The sequence below is a fragment of the Chrysemys picta genome, chromosome 7 (genome assembly GCF_011386835.1).
Source record: "Chrysemys picta bellii isolate R12L10 chromosome 7, ASM1138683v2, whole genome shotgun sequence".
NCBI classification, from domain to species: domain Eukaryota; kingdom Metazoa; phylum Chordata; order Testudines; family Emydidae; genus Chrysemys; species Chrysemys picta.
This window is the reverse complement of record NC_088797.1, coordinates 23779817-23800248: the sequence shown is the minus strand read 5'-3', so window position 1 is coordinate 23800248 and position 20432 is coordinate 23779817. Positions and strand designations below refer to the sequence as shown.

The following is a 20432-nucleotide window of genomic DNA, read 5'->3' as shown; positions in this document are numbered from 1 at the left end:
AGAAGCAAACATGTTAACCCTGGCACGCTGAGCCCATCCCGTTGCAACGCTGTCCAACCAGAGTAACGACCCTGCGCCCTGAGCTGTCCCAGGCCCCTGATTCCTCTGTCTCCTCCCCACACAGTGCTCAGCATTGACCGCATGGAGAACAACACCCACGTCCGGCGGCGCTACCCCCGCTACCACAGCAGCCTTTTCCAGGGGCAGGCCATGTGGGACCCACACACCCACGTGGTGCTCCCGCTCTCGGTGCTTACACCCCCCAAAGTGGAAGGTAAGTGACTGGCTTCCCTGAGCTCAAGAGAATGACCATGGTGTACTGGCTGCCTCCCCAGCAGGCTCTGATGGGCCTCTCTTCATGCCCTGCACCGTATTCAGTACCATCTGCCCAAGGGACAAGCACTGCATGCAGGGTAGCGGGTGGGGGGACATGCAACTGCCAGAACCCCAGCCTGGGCAGTCTCCTGGGTCAGTCAGAGATTCCTCTGCCCCAGGACCTCAGAGACCAACTGTATGTCTTACCCAAAAGGCTCCTGGCATCTTTTTCGGGCCGAGAGGAGAGAGCCCCTCACTTCCTGGGCTGGGAGGGAGCATCCCATTGGTGCTGTGACCTCCGGGCCCGCAGGAGCTGGGAGCCTGCTGTGCCCTTGCAGGGAGTGTCTGGAATTGATTCCTGGCGATCTCTGGGAATAGCACCGAGTGCTGGCCTCGGGAGGCCCTATCTGGCCTTGGTGGGGAGGCTGCCATGATGCAGGGACCCTGCAGGCGGTATCCATGTCTTAGATGCCTCCCGTAATGGCCATGGACCTCTCTGGGCTCCTCACTGCAGCCCCAGCAAAGATGAATGGGACATTGTACAAATTCCTTCCCAAGAGACACCGCTGTGTCCCTTATGTAGTGCCCAGCACTGGTACGTGGCTCATGAGCCATGGCCACGGAGATGGTCAGTGGCACCAGGCATTTCCTTCCCCCTGGCTCTATGCTCTGCCTCAGAACAAGACAAGACACCGTTGTTACAGGCCCCTTTTCTGACCCAAGCTCTGCCCACAGCAGCCCCCATGAGCAGGGAAGTGAACGACACAGTGGAGAGCTCCTCCCCAAAGCTGACCCTCCCGGAGCCCGAGCCTGCCGTCACCATCATCATCCTCATCATCTACCGCACCTTGGGGGGGCTGCTGCCAGCTCGCTACCAGGTGGATCGCCGCAGTCTCAGGTACTGGCCGCTACATGTTTGTCACCCTGCCGGGACATGCGCTCTCTACAGAGAAGGCGGCAAGCAACTGGGTACTGCCAGCCATGCAGGGTCTGGGGTGCGGGGCTTTTCAGCGTTCCAGCCTGGCTCATCTGACTGCTGCCTAGTGGCCTGTGTGGAGGCTGGGGGCTCTGTCCAAAGCTGGTATCTGCAACACTGAAACCACTCTCACAACTGGTCCTGCTTGGCCCCTGTGTTGGCAGCCTTCTAAGAGGCCAAGGCCTAGATGGACCACAGAGGATGAACTGCTCTCTCCCCATGGCCTAAGGCAGGGCTGAGACTGGGTGGGCAGCGTGCAGCCTGTCTTGTGGAGGCGGATGTGTTTCAGGCTGTCAGTCCAGCCCTTGTCAGCCCCCTGGCATTCTCTGACAAGGGTCTGACCGGTTGGGCGGCGGATGGGCTCAGTGACGAGACCCTTGTCAACTCTTGCAGACTGCCCAAGAACCCCGTCATGAACTCCCCCATAGTGAGCGTGTCCGTGTTCAGCAACCACACCTTCGTCCAGGGCACTCTGGACACGCCCCTGGTGCTGGAGTTCCGCCTGCTGGAGACGGCCAACCGGAGCAAGCCCCTCTGTGTCCAGTGGAATCATTCCAGCCAGTAAGTGCCCAGCCTGTCTGCGCCACGCTCCAGGCCAAGATTCTCACTAGCCCCGGGGCCATTCCCTGCTGCTGCTTTCAAGAGGTTTAGTAAAAGAAACTGGAGACGTTAACTAGTTCCCTGACTCTCCTGAACCGTCCTTGCTGCTGTGTGCTGGGGGCGGAACTCTGTCACATAGCCCCCTTGCTAGGGAGAGGTGGGAGATCACCAGGGAGGGTGGAACTGGCCCACCAAGGTGCTGCCTTCTGGCACATTGCACTGTCCCTACTGCTGAGGGCAGAGGTCACCAACTTCAGGCAGCATTGAGTAGATGCTTCAACATCTGAACATGGAAACATCCTGTTACGTCCTGCCACCTTAGGAGGAGTAGCGAACTGTCCAGGCAGCCAAAGGACCTCTGATCAGGCTGATGCTCCTCACCTATGCACCCCCGGACCCCCAGGGCCTGACAGAAGATGTGATTTTTGAAGGCCTATTCCTTTGAGATTGCTCTGTGTTCTCTTGCGGCTGCAGGACTGACCCTTCCGGCTTCTGGACAGCAAGGGACTGTGATCTTGTGTTCAGAAACACCACGCATGTGCGCTGCCAGTGTTCCCAGTTTGGCACCTTTGGGGTGCTGATGGATAGCTCCCACCGAGAGGTAACCTTACCTCTGCAGAGGCGGGAGGAAGGGGAGGAAGGAGTGGGAAGGCTGGGAGGGAGGGGAGGCCGGAAGCACCAGTGGTGAAAACCAGAACAAGAGGATGTATTTCCATGAGGTTATTCTGGGCACACCGTGGACAAGTAGCAGAACGGAGCAGCCCCTGATGTGGTGGGGACCATGATCTAAACGCACCAGAACGTTCAGGGTAGAACTCTGGGTTACACAGGTGCAGACAGTGCCCACTGCAGAAATGTAGCAGAAAATCCCAGGCTGCTTCTCCCATCTAATTCCCAGCCAGAGGGAGAGACCTTTGAAGCCGACACATGCTCATGCTTTCTTGCCTGATTCTGCCTTTTGTCTTTGGTTTCCATCTGCAGCAGCTGGAGGGTGACCTGGAGACCCTGGCCATTGTCACCTATTCCTTGGTTTCTCTTTCTCTCGTGGCCTTGCTGCTGACCTTCTCCTTCCTGACATGTCTGAAAGGCCTCAAGTCCAATACCCGGGGCATCCACTCCAACATATCTGTCACCCTCTTCTTCTCCGAGCTGCTCTTCCTCTTGGGAATCAACCGCACTGAAAATCAGGTAAGGGGAGGAGGAAACAGTCCTGAGTGCAGCTGGGTGGGATGGCGTCATAGAATCATAGAATATCAGAGTTGAAAGGACCTCAGGAGGTCATCTAGTCCAACCCCCTGCTCAAAGCAGGACCAATCCCCAACTAAATCATCCCAGCCAGGGCTTTGTCAAGCCTGACCTTAAAAACTTCTAAGGAAGGAGATTCCACCACCTCCCTAGGTAACCCATTCCAGTGCTTCACCACCCTCCTCGTGAAAAAGTTTTTCCTAATACCCAACCTAAACCTCCCCCACTGCAACTTGAGACCATTACTCCTTGTTCTATCATCTGGTACCACTGAGAACAGTCTAGACCCATCCTCTTTGGAACCCCCTTTCAGGTAATTGAAAGCAGCTATCAAATCCCCCCTCATTCTTCTCTTCTGCAGCCTAAACAATCCCAGTTCCCTCAGTCTCTCCTCATAAGTCATGTGCTCCAGCCCCCTAATCATTTTTGTTGCCCTCCGCTGGACTCTTTCCAATTTTTCCACATCCTTCTTGTAGTGTGGGGCCCAAAACTGGACACAGTATTCCAGACTGGACACAGTACTCCAGTCATCAGACTGGGAGAGACCTAGAGGGTAGGAAGGAGGCCCAGGAGAACAGAACTGTTGGGTGAATGCAGCAGGAGTGTAAATGCTTTGCTAGTTTAGTCTCCAGTGTTTCATATTTGACCTAGTTTGAATGATGGCCCTATAAGTATTGTATAAAGCAACCTGAGCGCTGGAATCATCCTGCAGGATGCAACCTCCCAGGTTCATTGGGATGTATAGGGGAAGAGTGGGAGCTTCCCCCAGGGAGGAATCTTCCCCCTAAATTCTCTTTTCGATGTAATCCAATCTTTTCTTTCTAGGTTTCATACCATGCTCCTCACCATGGAATCCTCGCCCCTTTTAGGGCCCTGGCAGCAGCCATAGCGTTGTGTCGTGGTGCCAACTCTCAGACACAGGGCAGTTGGTTGCGACTTAGGACAGGCTGTTGCTAATCAGGAGAGGCCCATGTCTGATGGGATGATGAGCTCTCACTCCTGGAGGCTGTAGTGCATCCAGCTCAGAAGTGAGGTGACTACTGGAGAGTCTCCTGTAGCACCAATGGAACAGCTTCTGCATCTGAGCTAGGTCTTTGGTTCAAGCCCCAGAAGTGACAGAGTGTTCCCCACATCCCTGAAGAACAGAAGGCATCACTCAAACCACCTACCCAATGGATATCGACATGTGTGTCGGAGAGGGACATGAGCAGGGTTATGAGGCTGCTTGGTTCGGATGTGGGCTCTTTGGGGTGGGTCCTTCCAGGGTTTATGACTGACTGTGGACCCAGACTTCTAGCCCCTTTCTAGGAGGTTGGGAATCAGCAGCTTAGGTCAGGGGCATGCAACAGAGGTACAGGACTCCCACAAGCCAGCTCCCTGCCGTGTGTCGAGCAGAATGGGGATGTCAGAAATGCTCTGGGAGTGACTCTGCTGCAGCAAGGGAGATTGCCAGGCAAGGGAGGGCCTTTCCCCTTCCCCAGCTGCAGGGGCTGTCCACTCTTTGAGTGGTGATTTTCTCCTTTCAGTTCCTCTGCACTGTGATTGCCATCCTGCTGCACTACTTCTTCCTCTCCACCTTCGCCTGGCTCTTCGTGCAGGGCCTCCACATCTATCGCATGCAGACCGAAGCCCGCAACATCAACTTCGGAGCCATGAGGTTCTATTATGCCATTGGCTGGGGGGTGTCTGCCATCATCACCGGTAGGTACCGCACGCTGGGCAAAGGTGCTTGGGAAGACAGGTCCCCGCTCTGAGGGAGGGAGGAAATGGATAAAGCTTGCTACAACATGGAAACTGCTTGGCCTTGGGTGATGCCAAAGGCATTGGCCTCAGAAACCCCCTTTGGTCAATGCCAGCTGCTGAAGGAACAGTGCATGGGCCTCAGAGCTTGTCTCCTTTCTGATTCCATGAGCATTGTCCAGCCTGAGTGTCTGGTGGGGGAACGGGTGTGGAGGGGATGTATGTGCAGGTCTGTGGGCATCCATATTTGCCACTGTGTGTGTGTTTGTGCTGTATGGATCTAGCCAAGAGCAACACCGCCGACAGATTCTAGACCATGGAGATACAGTCAGTGAGCTACAATATGGTGCAGGAGTTATCTAGACACAAGGCAGTGATGAAGACACTATGCATTTATACCACTCCTAGTGTTTGACATGGTAGATACCACAGCAGAGGGTGCACTGTAGTTTTCTGGTGTGAAATGTCCATGGGGCCTAGAGGCCAGGGTCTGACTCTTTCAGAAGAACCTACAAGGCTTCTCACCCTTTTTGGCCTGATGGCCATGAAGCTCCTGCCCTTCTAGGAGTCATAGCATGAGATGCAAATGTTCTTTGGCAATTCATCTCGATCCATTTCCCAAGGTTCATCACCACTGGGGGCATGTGTTCCTGGCAGCAAATGCCCTGCTGTGAGGCTCTGCTGAGGTGGACATCTCGAGGCATAGGACACAGACCTCACAAAGCAGGAGAGACAGCTTAGCCATTGCTAGATATTTCCATTGCTATGGCAACTTGGCCAGAGGCACTGGCAGGAACCGAGGGGAAGGAGGAGCACTGGACGGGGAGTAAGTAGACATGGGTTCTGTCCCTGGTTCTGCCCCAGCTCTCTGTTACGGCCTGAGGCAAGTCATTTCTCCTCTGTACCGCAGTCTTCCCCATCTGTAAATGAGGACAATGATACTGCTCTCCAAGGAGCGTTTTGAGGCTGCATTGACCAATGTTTGGTCTCTGCTTTGAGATCCTCTGGTGGAAGAGGCCATAGTGGAAGTACAAAGTGACCCCACTGTCTCCTAGGTGGCTGTGTCATGGAATTGACCTTTCCCTTTTCTCCCCCCAGGACTGGCCGTTGGCTTGGACCCAGAGGGCTATGGGAACCCAGATTTCTGCTGGATTTCTATCCACGATAAGCTGGTCTGGAGCTTTGCAGGCCCCATTACTGTCGTCATTGTGGTAAACTCCTCTCGTGTTTATATCGTGTCCTGGCCCACCCCCCATGTCCTCCCCTTCTTTGTACTCCATGTGTCTGCTGCCCTTGCCTTCTGCTTACCTTCCCCTGGTTTATGATGCCTCTTCCTCTTCTCATTGCTTTCCCTCCTCCATTTATATTTCCTCTATCCCTTGAGCTTTGCTCCTTTCTCCTGTGCTCTCTTCCTCCCCCGGGGCTTCCTTTCTTGTTACACATCCCCAAGCCCAGGCAGCAGTATGTAGCCCAGAGAAGTGGGCCTTGTGTAGAGCAGACACAGGAGGAGGTGGATGAGCCCGGGTCTGCACAGAGTTCAGCTTCCCAGGTACAGGAGCTTGTGGAGGCACATGATCCAGACGGCAGGACTGGAGAGAGAGAGAGCCTCAGTGTAGGAGCAGCAGAGCAGCTTCTAACCACTCTCTGTGCTTTCAGATGAACGGGGTGATGTTCCTGCTGGTGGCCAAGATGTCATGTTCCCCAGGCCAGAAGGAGACCAAGAAGAAATCAGTTCTGTGAGTATTGATTGGCCAGGATCCCAGTGGAGGGTCTGCTGCTCTGATCCCTGGCACAAGTATCTGAACTTCTCTCCCTTCCCCACAAGCCATCCCCTTCTCCATCACTGTCAAAATCTGCCTGGCCTCCCTGTTGCCCGGATTCAGCCTTGAAGTCGCCTTCCATTACTGCTTCTGTTGCCAATATCAGTCGCTTCTGTAACATCCGTCCTTTCCTCTTATCCCCACTCCCACAGCCTCTTCCTGTCAGGCCCCCACATCTCACCTTATTCCTCTCCAGTCTGTCCATCTGCCCACTGCTGAAAGGTGCTTCCTCTCCCATTGCTCTGCCCATGTAAGTCCCCTACTCAAACCCTATCACTGGCTCCCCTGCAGCTGCCAGTTCCATTCCTGCTTCCTGTCCTTGTATCCAGGGCTCTGTTCCCGCCTCCATCTCAGTGCTTGTTTCTCTTTCTCCCACTCTTCCCAGCCCTCCTAAATGCCCCTTTTTCATCTTCTCCGCTCGTGCCTTCACTGCTTTCTTCCAAGCCATCCCTTAAGGCTCCCCTGAGCCCAACTGGTCACCCTGGGGATACTGTGTCTGACTGTCCTGTCTGTCTCATCCAGAAGAGAAGCTCCTTGGGGCTGGGGCTGTGTCTTCCTATGTGCTTTGTCAGTACTCAGCTCGTAGTGATCTGTCCAGACTGGGTGTGGGCCCACGAGGTGGAGACGTGCTGCAGGGAGTGTATTGTCCCACTACGGTGCTGGCGCGTGGTGTGGGGAGTTGATGGCTCAGGACAGGAGTGTACTTCCCCTCTGTCTCTGTCTCTGAGTGATAGACTGTAGATTAACAAGAGATTCTAACCTCTGCGTCCCTGTCTCTGTGTGTGTATCTGTCTGTGTGTCTGTCTCGCTCTCTCTCTCTCTCTCTCCAGCATGACGCTGCGAAGCTCCTTTGTTCTGCTTCTAGTTATTAGCACTACCTGGCTCTTTGGCCTCTTGGCTGTCAACAACAGTGTCCTGGCTTTCCACTACCTCCACACTGTCCTCTGCAGTCTCCAGGTAACTCTCCATCCAGCCTGCCCGTCGGGAGGCCAAGCAGGAGCTCTGCCCTTCCCCTCAGGGGAGCATCTCTCACTGGTGCCTTTGGACAAGGAACAGTGATGGGAAAATTTAAACAATGGAAAGGCAGGTTAAAGGGAAACCAGACAGAAAAGACAGACAAGAGGAGGGCAGGAAAGATGGGAAACAGTGAGCTGGGGTCTGGTGGCACCCACTCTGCAGCGTTCCCCTGTGCTTCCTCCAGCTCCTCCATGCTACCCTCTCCAGCTCCCCTGTGCTCAGCTCCATGGCCCAGCCCGGCCCTGGAGCCTTCCTGGAGCTCCCTGCTCTCCAGCTCCCCTGTATTCAGCTCTATGGCCCAGCCCAGCCCTGGAGCTCCCCTGCTCTCCAGCTCCCACGTGCATTCCTCCCCAGCTCAGACCTGCCTTGCAGTACTACAGCAGCTCCCATGTTTTATTCTTTCCACTTCAAGCACTGCTGTACACTGAGCTTTTACTCAGCAAGCAGGTTTATCTTAGGAAAGCAACACAAAACAGATTCTTCCAAACATCTCAAATCCCCACCTGCTGATGGGCTCTGCCACTCACACACATGTGCATGCGCACACTCTGACTACACCTGCTGATGGGCTCTGCCACTCACATGCATGTGCATGCACACACACTGACACACCTTCTGATGGGCTCTGCCACTCACACGCATGTGCATGTGCACACACTGACTACACCTGCTGATGGGCTCTGCCACTCACATGCATGTGGATGTGCACACACTGACACACCTTCTGATGGGCTCTGCCACTCACACGCATGTGCATGTGCACACGCTGACTACACCTGCTGATGGGCTCTGCCACTCACCTGCATGTGCATGCGCACACACACTGACACACCTTCTGATGGGCTCTGCCACTCACACGCATGTGCATGTGCACACACTGACACACCTTCTGATGGGCTCTGCCACTCACCTGCATGTGCATGCACACACACACACACTGATACACCTTCTGATGGGCTCTGCCACTCACATGCATGTGGATGTGCACACACTGACTACACCTGCTGATGGGCTCTGCCACTCACACGCATGTGCATGCACACACACACTGACACACCTTCTGATGGGCTCTGCCACTCACACGCATGTGCATGTGCACACACACTGACACACCTTCTGATGGGCTTGCTCTCTCTCGTGTGCACACACACACACTAGCAGTTCATTCCTCTCTGGTATGCATGGCACAGAGACAAGCTGAGGTTGGTGCACACTTCAAACACATGGCAGACACTAACCCCTCAGCACCTTGAGCTTCCCCCTGGCCAGTCACCCTGTGGGTTTGGCTCTCAAGAGCTGTCCCACCGAGCCTCCCTTCGTTAGGAGCATTACACAGACAGAGGTGTTCCCTTAGAGCAGCTGCCCTCCAGCAGTGACTGTGCCCTTCCGTTCGGTCACTCTCCTTCTCTGTTCACTAATCCCCCGGACATTCTGGCTTCCTTTAGCTAAAGCCCTGTGCTGGCCCTGGAGCTCCTGATTTCAGGCACCCTCCTGCTGCTCCGCTCACTCATGTGCTGATTGCTCCCTCTAGTGGTCATTGTCCATGTTCGCCTTCTAATTCTGTAGCCTAGCTCAGTGGTTTTCAACCTTTTTTTATTTGTGGACCCCTAAAAAATGTCGAATGGAGGTGAGGACCCCTTTGGAAATCTCAGACCGACTGTGAACCCCCAGGGGTCTGCAGACCACAGGTTGAAAACCACTATTCTATGGTAACGACCACCTTTTGTGGACCCCTTAGACATAGGCTAAAACCACTGCTGTAGAGGAACAGAGACCTGCTGCACCAAGAAGAGACTTCAGTTGTAAGCCCAAATGAGTTGGTTATGATGATTTAATGATGTCCATTCTGAGGCAGCCCTGCTCTGGGACAATAATGACCATCTTCAGAGGAGTTTTCTGCTGTCATAAAATGGAGCAGCAAAGAGTTGGGCCTGTGTTTGAAGTGGATGCACAAGGGCTGCTGGGAACTGCATGCAGGGGAAAGCTAACAGCCACCAGCACCCACTGTTGGAGCTACCCCTTCCCCCATCCTAAGCTTTCTCTGTATAGCCAGTTATCCCCCATCACCTCCAAAGCCAAGGCCTGCTAAGCTCCTCGCTGTCACTGTGACCCCCTGCTAGCAGCAGTGGGCCTGGCACCGCTGTCAGGGCCTTCAGACTGCTCCCTAGTCACTGCACAGCACAGAATCAGAGCTGCCCAGACAACCCCAGGTTCAGTTTTCCTCTTCCACTTACCCCATCACCCTTGGGCAGCCACTCTCCTCTCTCCCCATCCATGCCACTGGGCCCAGGAGCTTGCAGCAAGCAGGCCCTCCTTGTAAGTCTCTGGTGGCCCAGAGAGCAGCTAGTCCAATCTTGTGAGACCAAGCTCCTAGCACTGAGTCATTGTGCTGGCTGGAGCCTATTCATGTTAGTAACTGTCTGTAGCCCAAAGCTCTGTCAGTCTCCAGCAATCTACCCCAGAGCAGACAAGCTGGTTCCTGGGGGAAGAAACTGGTTCAACCACTGCTGGGCCTCATGCATCAGGTGGGATAGCATGGCAGGCACTTGTTCCCCTCCCCTTCCCCCAGAGACCCACAATGAATTTGGCCAGCAGGAAGCACTCTCCAAGGGGCAGCCGCTTGTCCCTTCCTCTTCTAGATGCTAATGGAGTCATGAGTCTGGTGAGCACAGAAATGCCTCCACTCTGTGGCCCTGCTGCCCTATCAGGGGTCTAGATGCAGCACTCTGCACTATGCTGGAGGCCCGGGTGCAGTGCCAGGCAGTGCAATCGAGAAGTGTGGGCTCCCGGCTATGCTGCCCTCCCCACTCAGGCTCACAGCCTTTCTTCCCCTCCCTCACAGGGCCTGGCTGTGTTGGTTCTGTTCTGCATCCTGAATGAAGAGGTGCAGGAGGTCTGGAAACTGGCCTGTCTTGGCAAGAAGAGTCAGGGCGAGGAGGCAGCTAGATCTGCGCAGGTGGGTGTAGAAGGGCACTGCCCCAGTGAGCGAGCCCAAAGACAAGGGCCTTCTCCGTCCCTGAGCCTGCACTCTGCCTGGGAGGGAATCCCTCCCTGGGCCCACCCCAGTGGCGTAGTCAGGATCTAAGAGCAAGGGGAGCAAACATAAAAAAGGCGCCGCCCCCTTGGCTCCTCCTCTGGCCATGCCCCCCTTGGCTCCTCCTCCAGCTGCTCCGTGCCCCCCCCCCCCCCCCGGCTGGCTCCTCCGGCTGTGTCACCCCCCCTACTGGCTGCCGGCCGCCATGCTGCGCCCCCCCTTGCTCCTTCAGCCACGGCTTCCGGCCGCCTTGCTGCGACCCCCACTCGCTCGGCCTCCTCCGGCCGCGCCTGCCACCCCGGCCCATTGGCTGCGGGCTGCGCTGCGGGCTGCCCTGCTGCGCCCCCCCCCACCCTCGCTCCTCCGGCTGCGGCTGCTGGCCGCACTGCGGGCTGCCCTGTTACGCCCCCCCTCGCTCCTCTGGCCGCGCCACCCCCTTCCCATGGCTCCTCTGGCCGTGCTGCCCCCCCTTGCTTGCAGGAGGTCAGCGCCAGTTCGGCAGGTGCGCCGCTTTTTGAAAACGTGCTGAGGGGAAACAGCTGCACCCCACTACCTACGCTACTGGCCCACCGTCCCCACCGAGCATGCAGGTTAACTGGTCCTTGCTATCCTGCTCCAGGAGGTCAGTGGGAAAGACCTCAGCCAGACAGCCACTCTGTGGCCAGGTCCTAGCCCCACAGCTCATGTCTGAATTCATGTACTGTCATGTCCCTGGGAGCCTTGTGCCCCACGGGGAGGCTGGTGGGACCCTCGCCAGTGAATGAAGAGAACCCCTTCGCGGTGCTTGAGACTGGAAACTCCTGAACGGACACAGGCCACCCCCGCCCTTTACAGTGTTGGGCTGGGGCAGGGAGAGAATCTCGAAACCCAGCTGCTGCAGTCTTTCTAACAGATTCTCCATGTGTCTCTTCCTCGCCAGGGCCCCAACGCCTATAATAACACAGCCCTGTTTGAGGAGAGCGGCCTCATTCGCATCACCCTGGGGGCCTCCACCATCTCCTCAGTCAGCAGCGTGCGCTCAGCCCGCACCCATTCCAGCCAGAGGGGCTACCTCAGGTAGGAAGCAGCCAGAGTGGGAGGCATCTGGCTGGCCGCTGGCCCACACGGCCACAGCTGAGAAACTACAGACATGGAGCGGGATGGAAGTGGGGCCCACCATGGAATGGGGAGGCCATTGCCTTCTTCTGGAGATGCAGGTGTCACCTCCTGGCCCTTCTGGACCATTGCTACCTATGCCTCCTCTGCTATGACCTTCAATCCTGAGACTCCACGCACAGCTCTGCTCTCTTGCATCACTCCTGACCCACTACAGCCCCCTGCTACTTCAGTCCTGAGCTCTCCACACCTCTGCCGGTGCCCCCACTCCTGCCCTGCAGCATTCCTTGCTGTTCCAGTCCCTTCCACGCCCCGCCCCAGGGCTCTGCCCATGTGTTGACCTCTCTGCCAGGCACAGACATGATATGGGAGGTGAGAGGCGAGCACTCCGTTAATCCAGGACAGGGACAGATGCTGCCAGGTGAGGAATTGGGGTCTGAGCGTTTTTGCCGTGTGTGTTTCAGAGAGAACGTGATGGCGCGTCAGGGCTCAGCCCTGGATCACAGCCTGCTCGGTCACACCGGCCCCACGGACCTCGATGTGGCCATGTTTCACCGTGATGCAGGGGGAGGTAAGGCCGAGACCCAGCCAGCTCGCCCCCGGGACCTGCCTGTGGACGTGAGAAGGCTCAGTGCTGCCCTAGCAAGTGGCATTTCCCACATTAGTGAGCAGCCTTTGAGGTGATAGTTTCTTGCAGCACCTTTGCACACTGAGCACCTCCCACTCCCAGTCGCCTCACTCCGACTCCTGAGTACGCTCAGCCTGAGGGGAGGGGGGAGTGCCCAGGGTCACTGAACAGTGCCCCCCTTGGGCCAATTAGTTTCCCAGGGTGAAAACAACAGCACAGGCCCCTCAGGGGGCTGAGGCCCTGGCCTGGGCTGGGCAATGTCCAAACACAAGGTCTGTGTTTTGTGCCAGAGGAGTGCTAGACTGGGGGATATAACCCCGGGACGCTAGCAGGCAAAACCCAGAAACCAAGATTCCTTCCCTCCCTGCCCTGCTCAAAAGCCATCCGATTGCCCCCATCCCCACCACTTCCACCCTGCATGTGCCCTGACAGACCAAGACTCTGACTCAGACAGTGACCTCTCCCTGGATGAGGAGCGCAGCCTTTCCATCCCGTCGTCGGAGAGCGAGGAGAACGTACGCCTCCGGGGCCGGTTCCAGCGCCAGTTCAAACGGGCAGCGCACAGCGAGCGGCTCCTCACCAACCCCACCAGCACCACTCCCAAAGGCAAGTACCATGCGAGAGCCCTGTCACAGGCTGGAGGCCCGCCTGGGAGCCACCATGGCTGCCTGGGTCTAAGCAGTTTGGGAGGGAGGGAGCTTGGGGGGACCAAGCTGAAGGTCTCCTCCCACAGGGTGTGTTTCTGATGTAGCTGCTGTCTGATGGGATGCAAGGCCTCCCAAAGGCAAAGCGCTGCTTGGGGGGTCCTAGGAGCAGTCCCTGTTGGCAGGGAGGGGTTAGTACCACCTGGAGATGTGGTGACTCCAGCAGAGGCAGGGAAATCGCCTCATCCCTCCCATCTGCTGGTTCTGCTCCTGCAAGCCCCACAGCACGTTACTGGTGGTCAAGCAGCCCTTGGGACTTTATCCCAGTGAGTGTCATGGCAGGCCCTGCTCTGTTCACAGCTGGGAATAACTCTGATTCCTCTCCCCTCACCTCCCCCCCCCCCCCCCCGATATGTTGCACTGTTCTTCTCCAGATGTGGATGGCAATGACCTGATGTCCTATTGGCCAGCGCTGGGCGAATGTGAGGTTCACCCCTGCTCTCTGCAGAAATGGGGGTCTGAGCGGAAACTGGGCTTTGACATCAACAAGGATGCTGCCAACAACAACCAGCCAGATCTGGCCCTGACCAGCGGGGATGAGAACTCCCTCACCCAGACCCAGCGCCAGAGGAAAGGTAACTAGACCCAGAGCAGCCAGCCTAGTTCTCCCTGGGTGGGCACATATCCAGCTGCCAGCCGGCACAGTGTCCCACTGGCTGCACCCCCAGAGTCTCCCCATTCCCCTGCCTGGCACGCCCAGCATCTCCCTGACAGTGCTAGGCTGGCCATCCACCCATAGTCAGAAAGTGGGGCGAGAGCCTGACAGGCTCAGAGAGAGAGAACGTGTAAGGAATGGAGACAAAGGGGAAATTTCCCTTGGCTCAACTAGAGCTATAACTTCCCCTACCTGTTGCCGAGGGACAGAATGGGAAGTAGTCTTGGTAATGTTTTAAGCTGTTTTACCTCTGCTGTTTTAAGCCAAGAGTGCCGCACTCTTACAGGCAAGCCACTCACAGGAGTGGCTTCTCCTCATGTCTAGTAGACTGGGACATGCATCCATTGTGGGGGTGAGGTGGTGCTGGGCCACGGGGTGTTGTGATCTTGAAAGCTTTGCAACATGCAAACAGAGGTGGCGGTTTCCTCCATCCTGGGGTGATCTTGGGGAGGGGCAGGGCCGCCCAAGCTGCCAAGCCAAGTTCTTTGTCCTTGCTTTCTTGCAGATAGCGAGGAGAGTTGTTTGCACTGTCACAGAGATTCTCTTCACTTTCTACTTTGTTTCTGTCTGCACAGGGATTTTGAAGAATCGCCTCCAGTACCCTCCAGCTCTGCAAGGCTTACCATCCGTTGGCAGAATGACCAACGAGCTTTCCTGGTACAAAACATCCACCCTGGGTCACAGGGCTGTTCCTGCTGCCTCTTATGGCAGAATCTACTCTGGTGCAGGTAGCCTCTCTCAGCCAGCGAGCCGGTACTCTTCCCGGGAGCAACTCGACATGCTGATGAGAAGGCAGATGTCCAGAGAACAGCTGAGCAGGAACGACGCGGGGGAATACTTGGAAGCTGTACGCAGCAGGCATGGGTCCAGGGAGGAACTGGACACCATTCTCAACAGGCCTGGATCAAGGGAGCAATTGGACACTATCCCTAGTAGGCATGGGTCTAGAGAAGACTTAGATACATTAGCTTCCAAGCCTGATAAGAAAGATCATGGGAATACACTACCCAGGAAGCAGGGTTCTAGAGACCATCTAGATACTTTACCCAGTCGATTTGGGTCAAGAGAACTACTAGACTGTGGGCCAGTCAGAGAGGTCTCTAGAGAGTGGCTCAATACTTTGCCTAACAGGCAAGTATCTAGAGATCGAATGGACACTTTACTAAGTCGAGACATTTCTCGAGAACAATTGGACCTGCTTTCAGGAAGACAGCCTTCAAGGGACCAGCTAGCGTTAGCTAGACAAACTTCAAGAGAGCAGTTGGACTTTTTATCCAGAAGATCTAATTCCAGAGAGCATCTGGATACAGTGCCTAGTAGGCAGCCATCACGGGAAAATCTGGAGTTTCTTTCTAGAAGACAGCCATCCAGAGAAAATCTAGAACCACTTTCTAGAAGGCTTCCTTCTAGAGAAAATCTAGAACCTCTGTCTAGGAGACAGCCTTCTAGGGAAAATCTGGAAGCAATCCCTAGCCGACATCCTTCCACTGAGCAATTAGATATCCTTTCTTCCATCCTTGCTTCTTTTAATTCTTCTGTCCTGTCCTCTGTGCAATCCTCCAGTACTCCCTCTGGCCCACAGACCACAGCAACTCCTTCTGCTGTGCAGACTTCCTCAACGCCCTCTGTGCTGTGCCCGTCACCACCTCTCTCTGCTACATCCCACAGTATCTCTGAGCTATCGCCAGATTCAGAGTAAGTATTTCTCCTTCTCCAGGGCAGCTTTCAGGTCAGTCCAGTCCATGCTGTGAGATAGCCAGAGGATAGTTTGTATCTTCTAGCCACTTAGTTTCCAAACAAACGAAAGAGCAACCGAGTATTACCACCTGGAGTATGGGATCTGAAAGCACAAAGCCTCCTGGTGAAACGGGATCAACTCCCATAGGATGAAACTAGGCCCTAAAAGTACTTACTGGTTGTGACGCTCTGTAGGACCCCGTCACACCGGTGCAATGGCTGGAAGTGCTAACATCGCTAAAGGGGCAGCTGTTCCACGGGGCACCCCATGCTCCTCTGGGGCTCAGCATCCGTCCCGGCACACCTGCCGGGTACTGACGGAGGGGAAGTGGCTCTGAGCTATGCTTTTTAGAATGCATGGCAGGGTACAGGTCTGTCTGTTGCCTTCAGCTGTGCATGGCACAGGCACTTGGGTGAATGGGTATGGCCAAGGGTAAAGATCTGTATTCTGTTTCTTATATGTGCCTGGCCTGGTCATTGTTCTGGGAGCCACAGCCAGACCCTGCCCTCATCGTTAGCATTATTTATTGCACCAGGAGGTGAGCATGATGCTTTCCCAAGCCCCTGGCCAAGCAAGGAGAGCCCAGGGAGCGTCACTTGGGCCTGGGGAGTAAGGCCCAGAGGCTACATTTGTTAATTTTGTTTCCTTTTCCCCGAGAAGAATAACGAGAAGTGAAGGTCATTCCTGAGGGGCCCGAGCTGCGGCAAGAGCGAAGGAAGAAACAGGGACGATCACCTGGCCAGACACTTTCAGCAGAGGTTTGGAGTCCCTGGGTGCCAGGCGCCTACAAGGAAAGAACTGATGATGGTGGTCAGAGGCCCAAATCCACCCCGCCCTCCCCACCCATTGGTTCTGGAGAACTCGTGGGGGGGAGAGGTAGGCAAACCATCTCTGGGAGGAAGGGGTCTCAGGTACCTCTGCACCAGAATGGAGCTGCACTGACCAATCGCCTGCTCAACAGGGCACCCCCAGAGGAGGGGAGAAGTACTACACCGTGAGCAAACCCAGGCTGGTGCCGCTGGTTACATATCAAAAGCAAACAGACCGAAATCTTCCTTTCTGAACCATTTCTACACTGTGTGTGTGTGTGTGTGTGTGTGTGTGTGTGTGAGCGAGAGAGAGAGAGAGAGAGAGAGAGGGTGGGGTGGGGGTGGCCGCAGGAGATGGGGCAGGGGAGGGTTTTATACATTTTGTATCTTTGTAATCAGAGAGAAGAGAATTTCTATGGTTATTTTTACGGAATGTTCTGTTCCCGTTGCTGTGATGCTGACAGTGTTTGTCTTGACAGCGACTCCCAGCTGTGACTAGAGGGGCTGCTGCTGGCCTTTCCACAGTGGGGCTGTGCCTGTGGAAGCCCAGATCCCAATGAGCGGCTTTCTCCAGGCTTTCCTTTGTGTTGTGTCCTGACCTGCAGTAGTCCCTGCTATTCCGGCCCCGGTGCCTCCACAGCCCTGCCAACACCTCTGTCATGCTGCTCCCAGGGCCAGTCCCACTCTCTCCCAGCATCCTTGATTTTCTAGTCCTGCATATACTGTAGCTCATCAATGCATTTCAGTTCTCAGGAGAAGTCTCCTACTGTCTGAGTGCTGAGCAGAGGCTGCCAGTTGTGCCCAGCTGGACCGAGGTTTTGTGCCGGGTAGAAGCCCATGTTTGTGTTAGAGCTGTGCTGTGTCACACAGCCATTGCTCGAAACAGGGGCAGAGTGGGAAACCTGCTGAGTTCATAGGGTTAGAACACAGGAAGGCAAAGCTGATCTGTGAGATCTCCTGCCGAGTGAAACAAGCCTCTGAGAAGCCTTCCAAAGCAGCCTACACTCTGGGCCTCTCCCCGAGTGTCCATCTCCAAAGGCCCGAGTCCCCAGCAGGCCCCTCTCAGCAGGGAGGACGGAGGAGAACACTGATTTTTTTAGCCACCATCACATGTGCAGTGTCCTCTTTTTTCCCTAGTATTAACTGGCGCAAACCACCTCCCTCCTCACGTCCCCAGAAGCCTCAGAGTTAGAGGCTGGCTCAGGGAGAGAGGATAGACACCACTCTCCATAGGAGCTAGACTTGGGTGCTCTGCAGGGTAGTGGGGAGATTTCTCCTGTGCTGTCTCCAAGAGTGGGCAATTCCCCAAGTCCCAGGTTAGCACCAAGTGGCCCAAGGGGAGGAGCTCTGAGATGGTCCCAGCCAGCCAGGGAGCATGGCTGGAGGGCACTGGCCAGGGCACCATTGTTGCAATAGAGGAGCAGCCTCTTATCTCCATTTTACACGCCAGTCCCTAGCACACAGGAGCCAGCATCTCCCTTGGCCTGTGCTGCAGGCTGCGCTTCTGTCGGGCACAGATTCCAGTAATAGGGTCGTAGTGAGCCTATACCCAGGCCGCTCCATGTGCATGTCCACACATGTGCACCCCTCTCCGCCGACCCAACGCTCCCCTGGCAGCAGTGACAGCTGCCCTGTCTGCTGCAAAGGCCCACAGCTCAGAATGGCCTGAATGTCGAGAGGGAGAGAGCAGCTGTTTTCAACACACTGTAGTTTGACATTTAAGCCACCCTGATGGCTTATCCTTCCTCCCCACATCAAAGGGGCTGGGGACTTTGATTATCCCAAGGAGTCCCTCATGATCCCTGTCATTTTATATGCTGGATTTGTGCTTATTGAACCCGACATGAAAATGGAAGTAAAAGAAAGTTTGCCGACCCCCCCCCCCCCCAGCCCTCTTTAACTGGTGTACTGCTGCTGTTTTCCCCAGAGGCACAGGCATTACCTCCCCCTGCCATGGGCGACAGCCTGTGCCTGGCTATACCCTCTCAACCACCAATGCAGTCCATTTTGATTGTCAAAAGCAACGTGTTTGCTAAAGTGAGTGTGGGGTGTTATCTGTGTCTCTCTCCAGGCTGCAGCCCTCAGTGGCCTCGTGTGTCTTGCTCTGGTTATCACCCACTTACAGAGTAATGACACCCTATTTACTGCCTTATTACCATAAAACACTAGCGTAATGTTGACTCAAATTATGTAATGTTTACACAAGGAAAGTTTTTCCAGTGATTGTGCAAACAGGATGGAAGGTGGTTTGCATCCTCTGAGATCTGGCCGCCCTGGCGCTGCCCATGCCACCACCAGCAGGAGCCTTGGAAATGTTAATGGTGATTAAAAACTGTATTCTCAAATACGCTCCATGGTTGGCAGCTAGTGCAAAGGGCCTCGTGACCTTCCAGCCTGCGGCCTGAGCAAAGTGTGTGCAGGAGGAGGAGAACCTCTGCCTTGGAAGCGATTGATCAAATCTGCCTCGCGGCCCGGGTCTGACGTGAGCAAGGCCCTTTAGGAGTGGAGGAAACTCCCCGCACCCGCCCAGGTTGTATTGCCCACCGCAGCATTGCAGCTCACGCATTCACTCTCCTCGACTGGCCGTGGAGACTAGGGCAGCATGCTGCAGCTCCCCCAGAGATGGGCGGGTGGGCAAGAGGGTTACACACACCTACTTGTTTACAGAAATGAAGCTCTAACGTGCAGTGGAGCAGAAAGCACAGGCCACGATATTGGCCTTCTGTCTTGAAAGAGCAGGTTCTGACAACGCTGGGGAATGCAGACTCCCCATCTGTGCTGGTCACCCTGTGGCACCTTCTCAGCGCCATGTTCCTTTCAGGAAAGATCTTGTTTACACTGTTTTTTCAGGCTGTATATAACCAGGACCTAGAGCTCTGTTTGTTACACTGATTTCTACAACTGCTTCTTCAAATGCTGTTTGTACCTTCCATCCTGTTGTGAGTCCATGGGGATCTGTGCTACTTCTTATCACCAAAAAGCTGGTTGGGTTGGCTTGTAACTGGGTTGTGAATGGAACGCGATTTTCGGTGGAATTGTTTTTCTGGAGGGGTTGGTTGGATGAATGGTTTGTTTACACTCAAGGAGCATTAGTTCAGTGAGGGATGGCTGTGGGAGATCACAACTCTGTGTTCAGGAGAGGCAGGTGCCAATATAGCTCTGGGCTGGCGCTAGCTGATATGGGCGGGGCCGTTTGATTCTGAGACCACAGCCATTAACCCTTAGAACGCTGCTGCTTTCCAGCCTGCCACCCAGGTGAACGCTGGTGGAGAGCTATATCGGCACCCTCCGAAAGCTCCCCGGGAAACATCCATGCAGAGCTTTCCACGCTGGCTGCACTGCTGAGTGAACACAGCCCCCGTCTTCAGCCCTGTCCAACACTAGCCAGCTTGCGACTTTGGGGAGAAGGGCAAGATCCTGCTCAGGCCCGCAGGTGCCTCCCTCTGACTCTTTGTAGATGACAGGAATTCACACAACTGCCAAATGGTGAGCTAGTGACATGTGCCAAAAAAAAAAAAAAGAGAGAGAGAGAGAGAGAGCAGCAACGATATTAGCCTTGTGCCAGGCCTTGCTGGCCTTTCCTGTGCCACTACAACCTGCTGCCTTGCAGCTCAGAATGTTCTGGGGTGGGGAGACCCCCCTCCATCTTTGGAAGCTGTGCTTAGCTTGTGACTCTGCGGATTGTACTGCTGTGGCCTCGGCTGTGGAGCGCATCCTCTGGGGGGTTGGTTGTCTCCTCTCCTTTGCCCAGTTTGTTGGCAGGGAGTGGAGAGGCTCACGGGCTCCGTCCCTGGCCGTGTAAAATTGTACCATGAAAGCCCCAGATTTGAAAATAAAATTCTATAAAACAGTCCTAGGCTCCCTCCTGCGTCTCTCTCTGCTCCGGAGTTCAGTTCATTCCGTCGCTATAGGCACCGACAGCACAGGAGCCCAGCGCGCTGCAGACTGTCCACAAACAGCACCGTTGTGACCAGCCTTATCCTGCGTGGAGGGCAGCAGCATACTGAACACTGGAGGGGGGAAGGGGAAAATTTAAGCAAGGATGCGGGTGGGAAA

The 20432-nt window shown here is 55.3% G+C and overlaps 1 protein-coding gene across 2 annotated transcripts in view; it reads left to right on the top strand.

Moving 5' to 3' along the window:
- Window positions 1–20226, top strand: part of CELSR3 (cadherin EGF LAG seven-pass G-type receptor 3) — a 72293-nt gene extending 52067 nt beyond the window's left edge. For both annotated transcript variants that reach the window (XM_042849808.2, XM_005288370.5), the window contains 16 exons: window positions 125–274; window positions 1051–1213; window positions 1685–1852; window positions 2366–2492; window positions 2873–3079; window positions 4663–4837; window positions 5975–6087; window positions 6533–6612; window positions 7527–7653; window positions 10556–10669; window positions 11667–11803; window positions 12307–12413; window positions 12903–13076; window positions 13549–13749; window positions 14405–15524; window positions 16228–20226. In XM_042849808.2, the coding sequence (XP_042705742.2) occupies window positions 125–274; window positions 1051–1213; window positions 1685–1852; window positions 2366–2492; window positions 2873–3079; window positions 4663–4837; window positions 5975–6087; window positions 6533–6612; window positions 7527–7653; window positions 10556–10669; window positions 11667–11803; window positions 12307–12413; window positions 12903–13076; window positions 13549–13749; window positions 14405–15524; window positions 16228–16255 (3191 nt within the window). In that variant the 3' untranslated portion in view covers window positions 16256–20226. The remainder of the gene's footprint in view (window positions 1–124; window positions 275–1050; window positions 1214–1684; window positions 1853–2365; window positions 2493–2872; window positions 3080–4662; window positions 4838–5974; window positions 6088–6532; window positions 6613–7526; window positions 7654–10555; window positions 10670–11666; window positions 11804–12306; window positions 12414–12902; window positions 13077–13548; window positions 13750–14404; window positions 15525–16227) is intronic.
- Window positions 20227–20432: the final 206 nt, after the last annotated feature.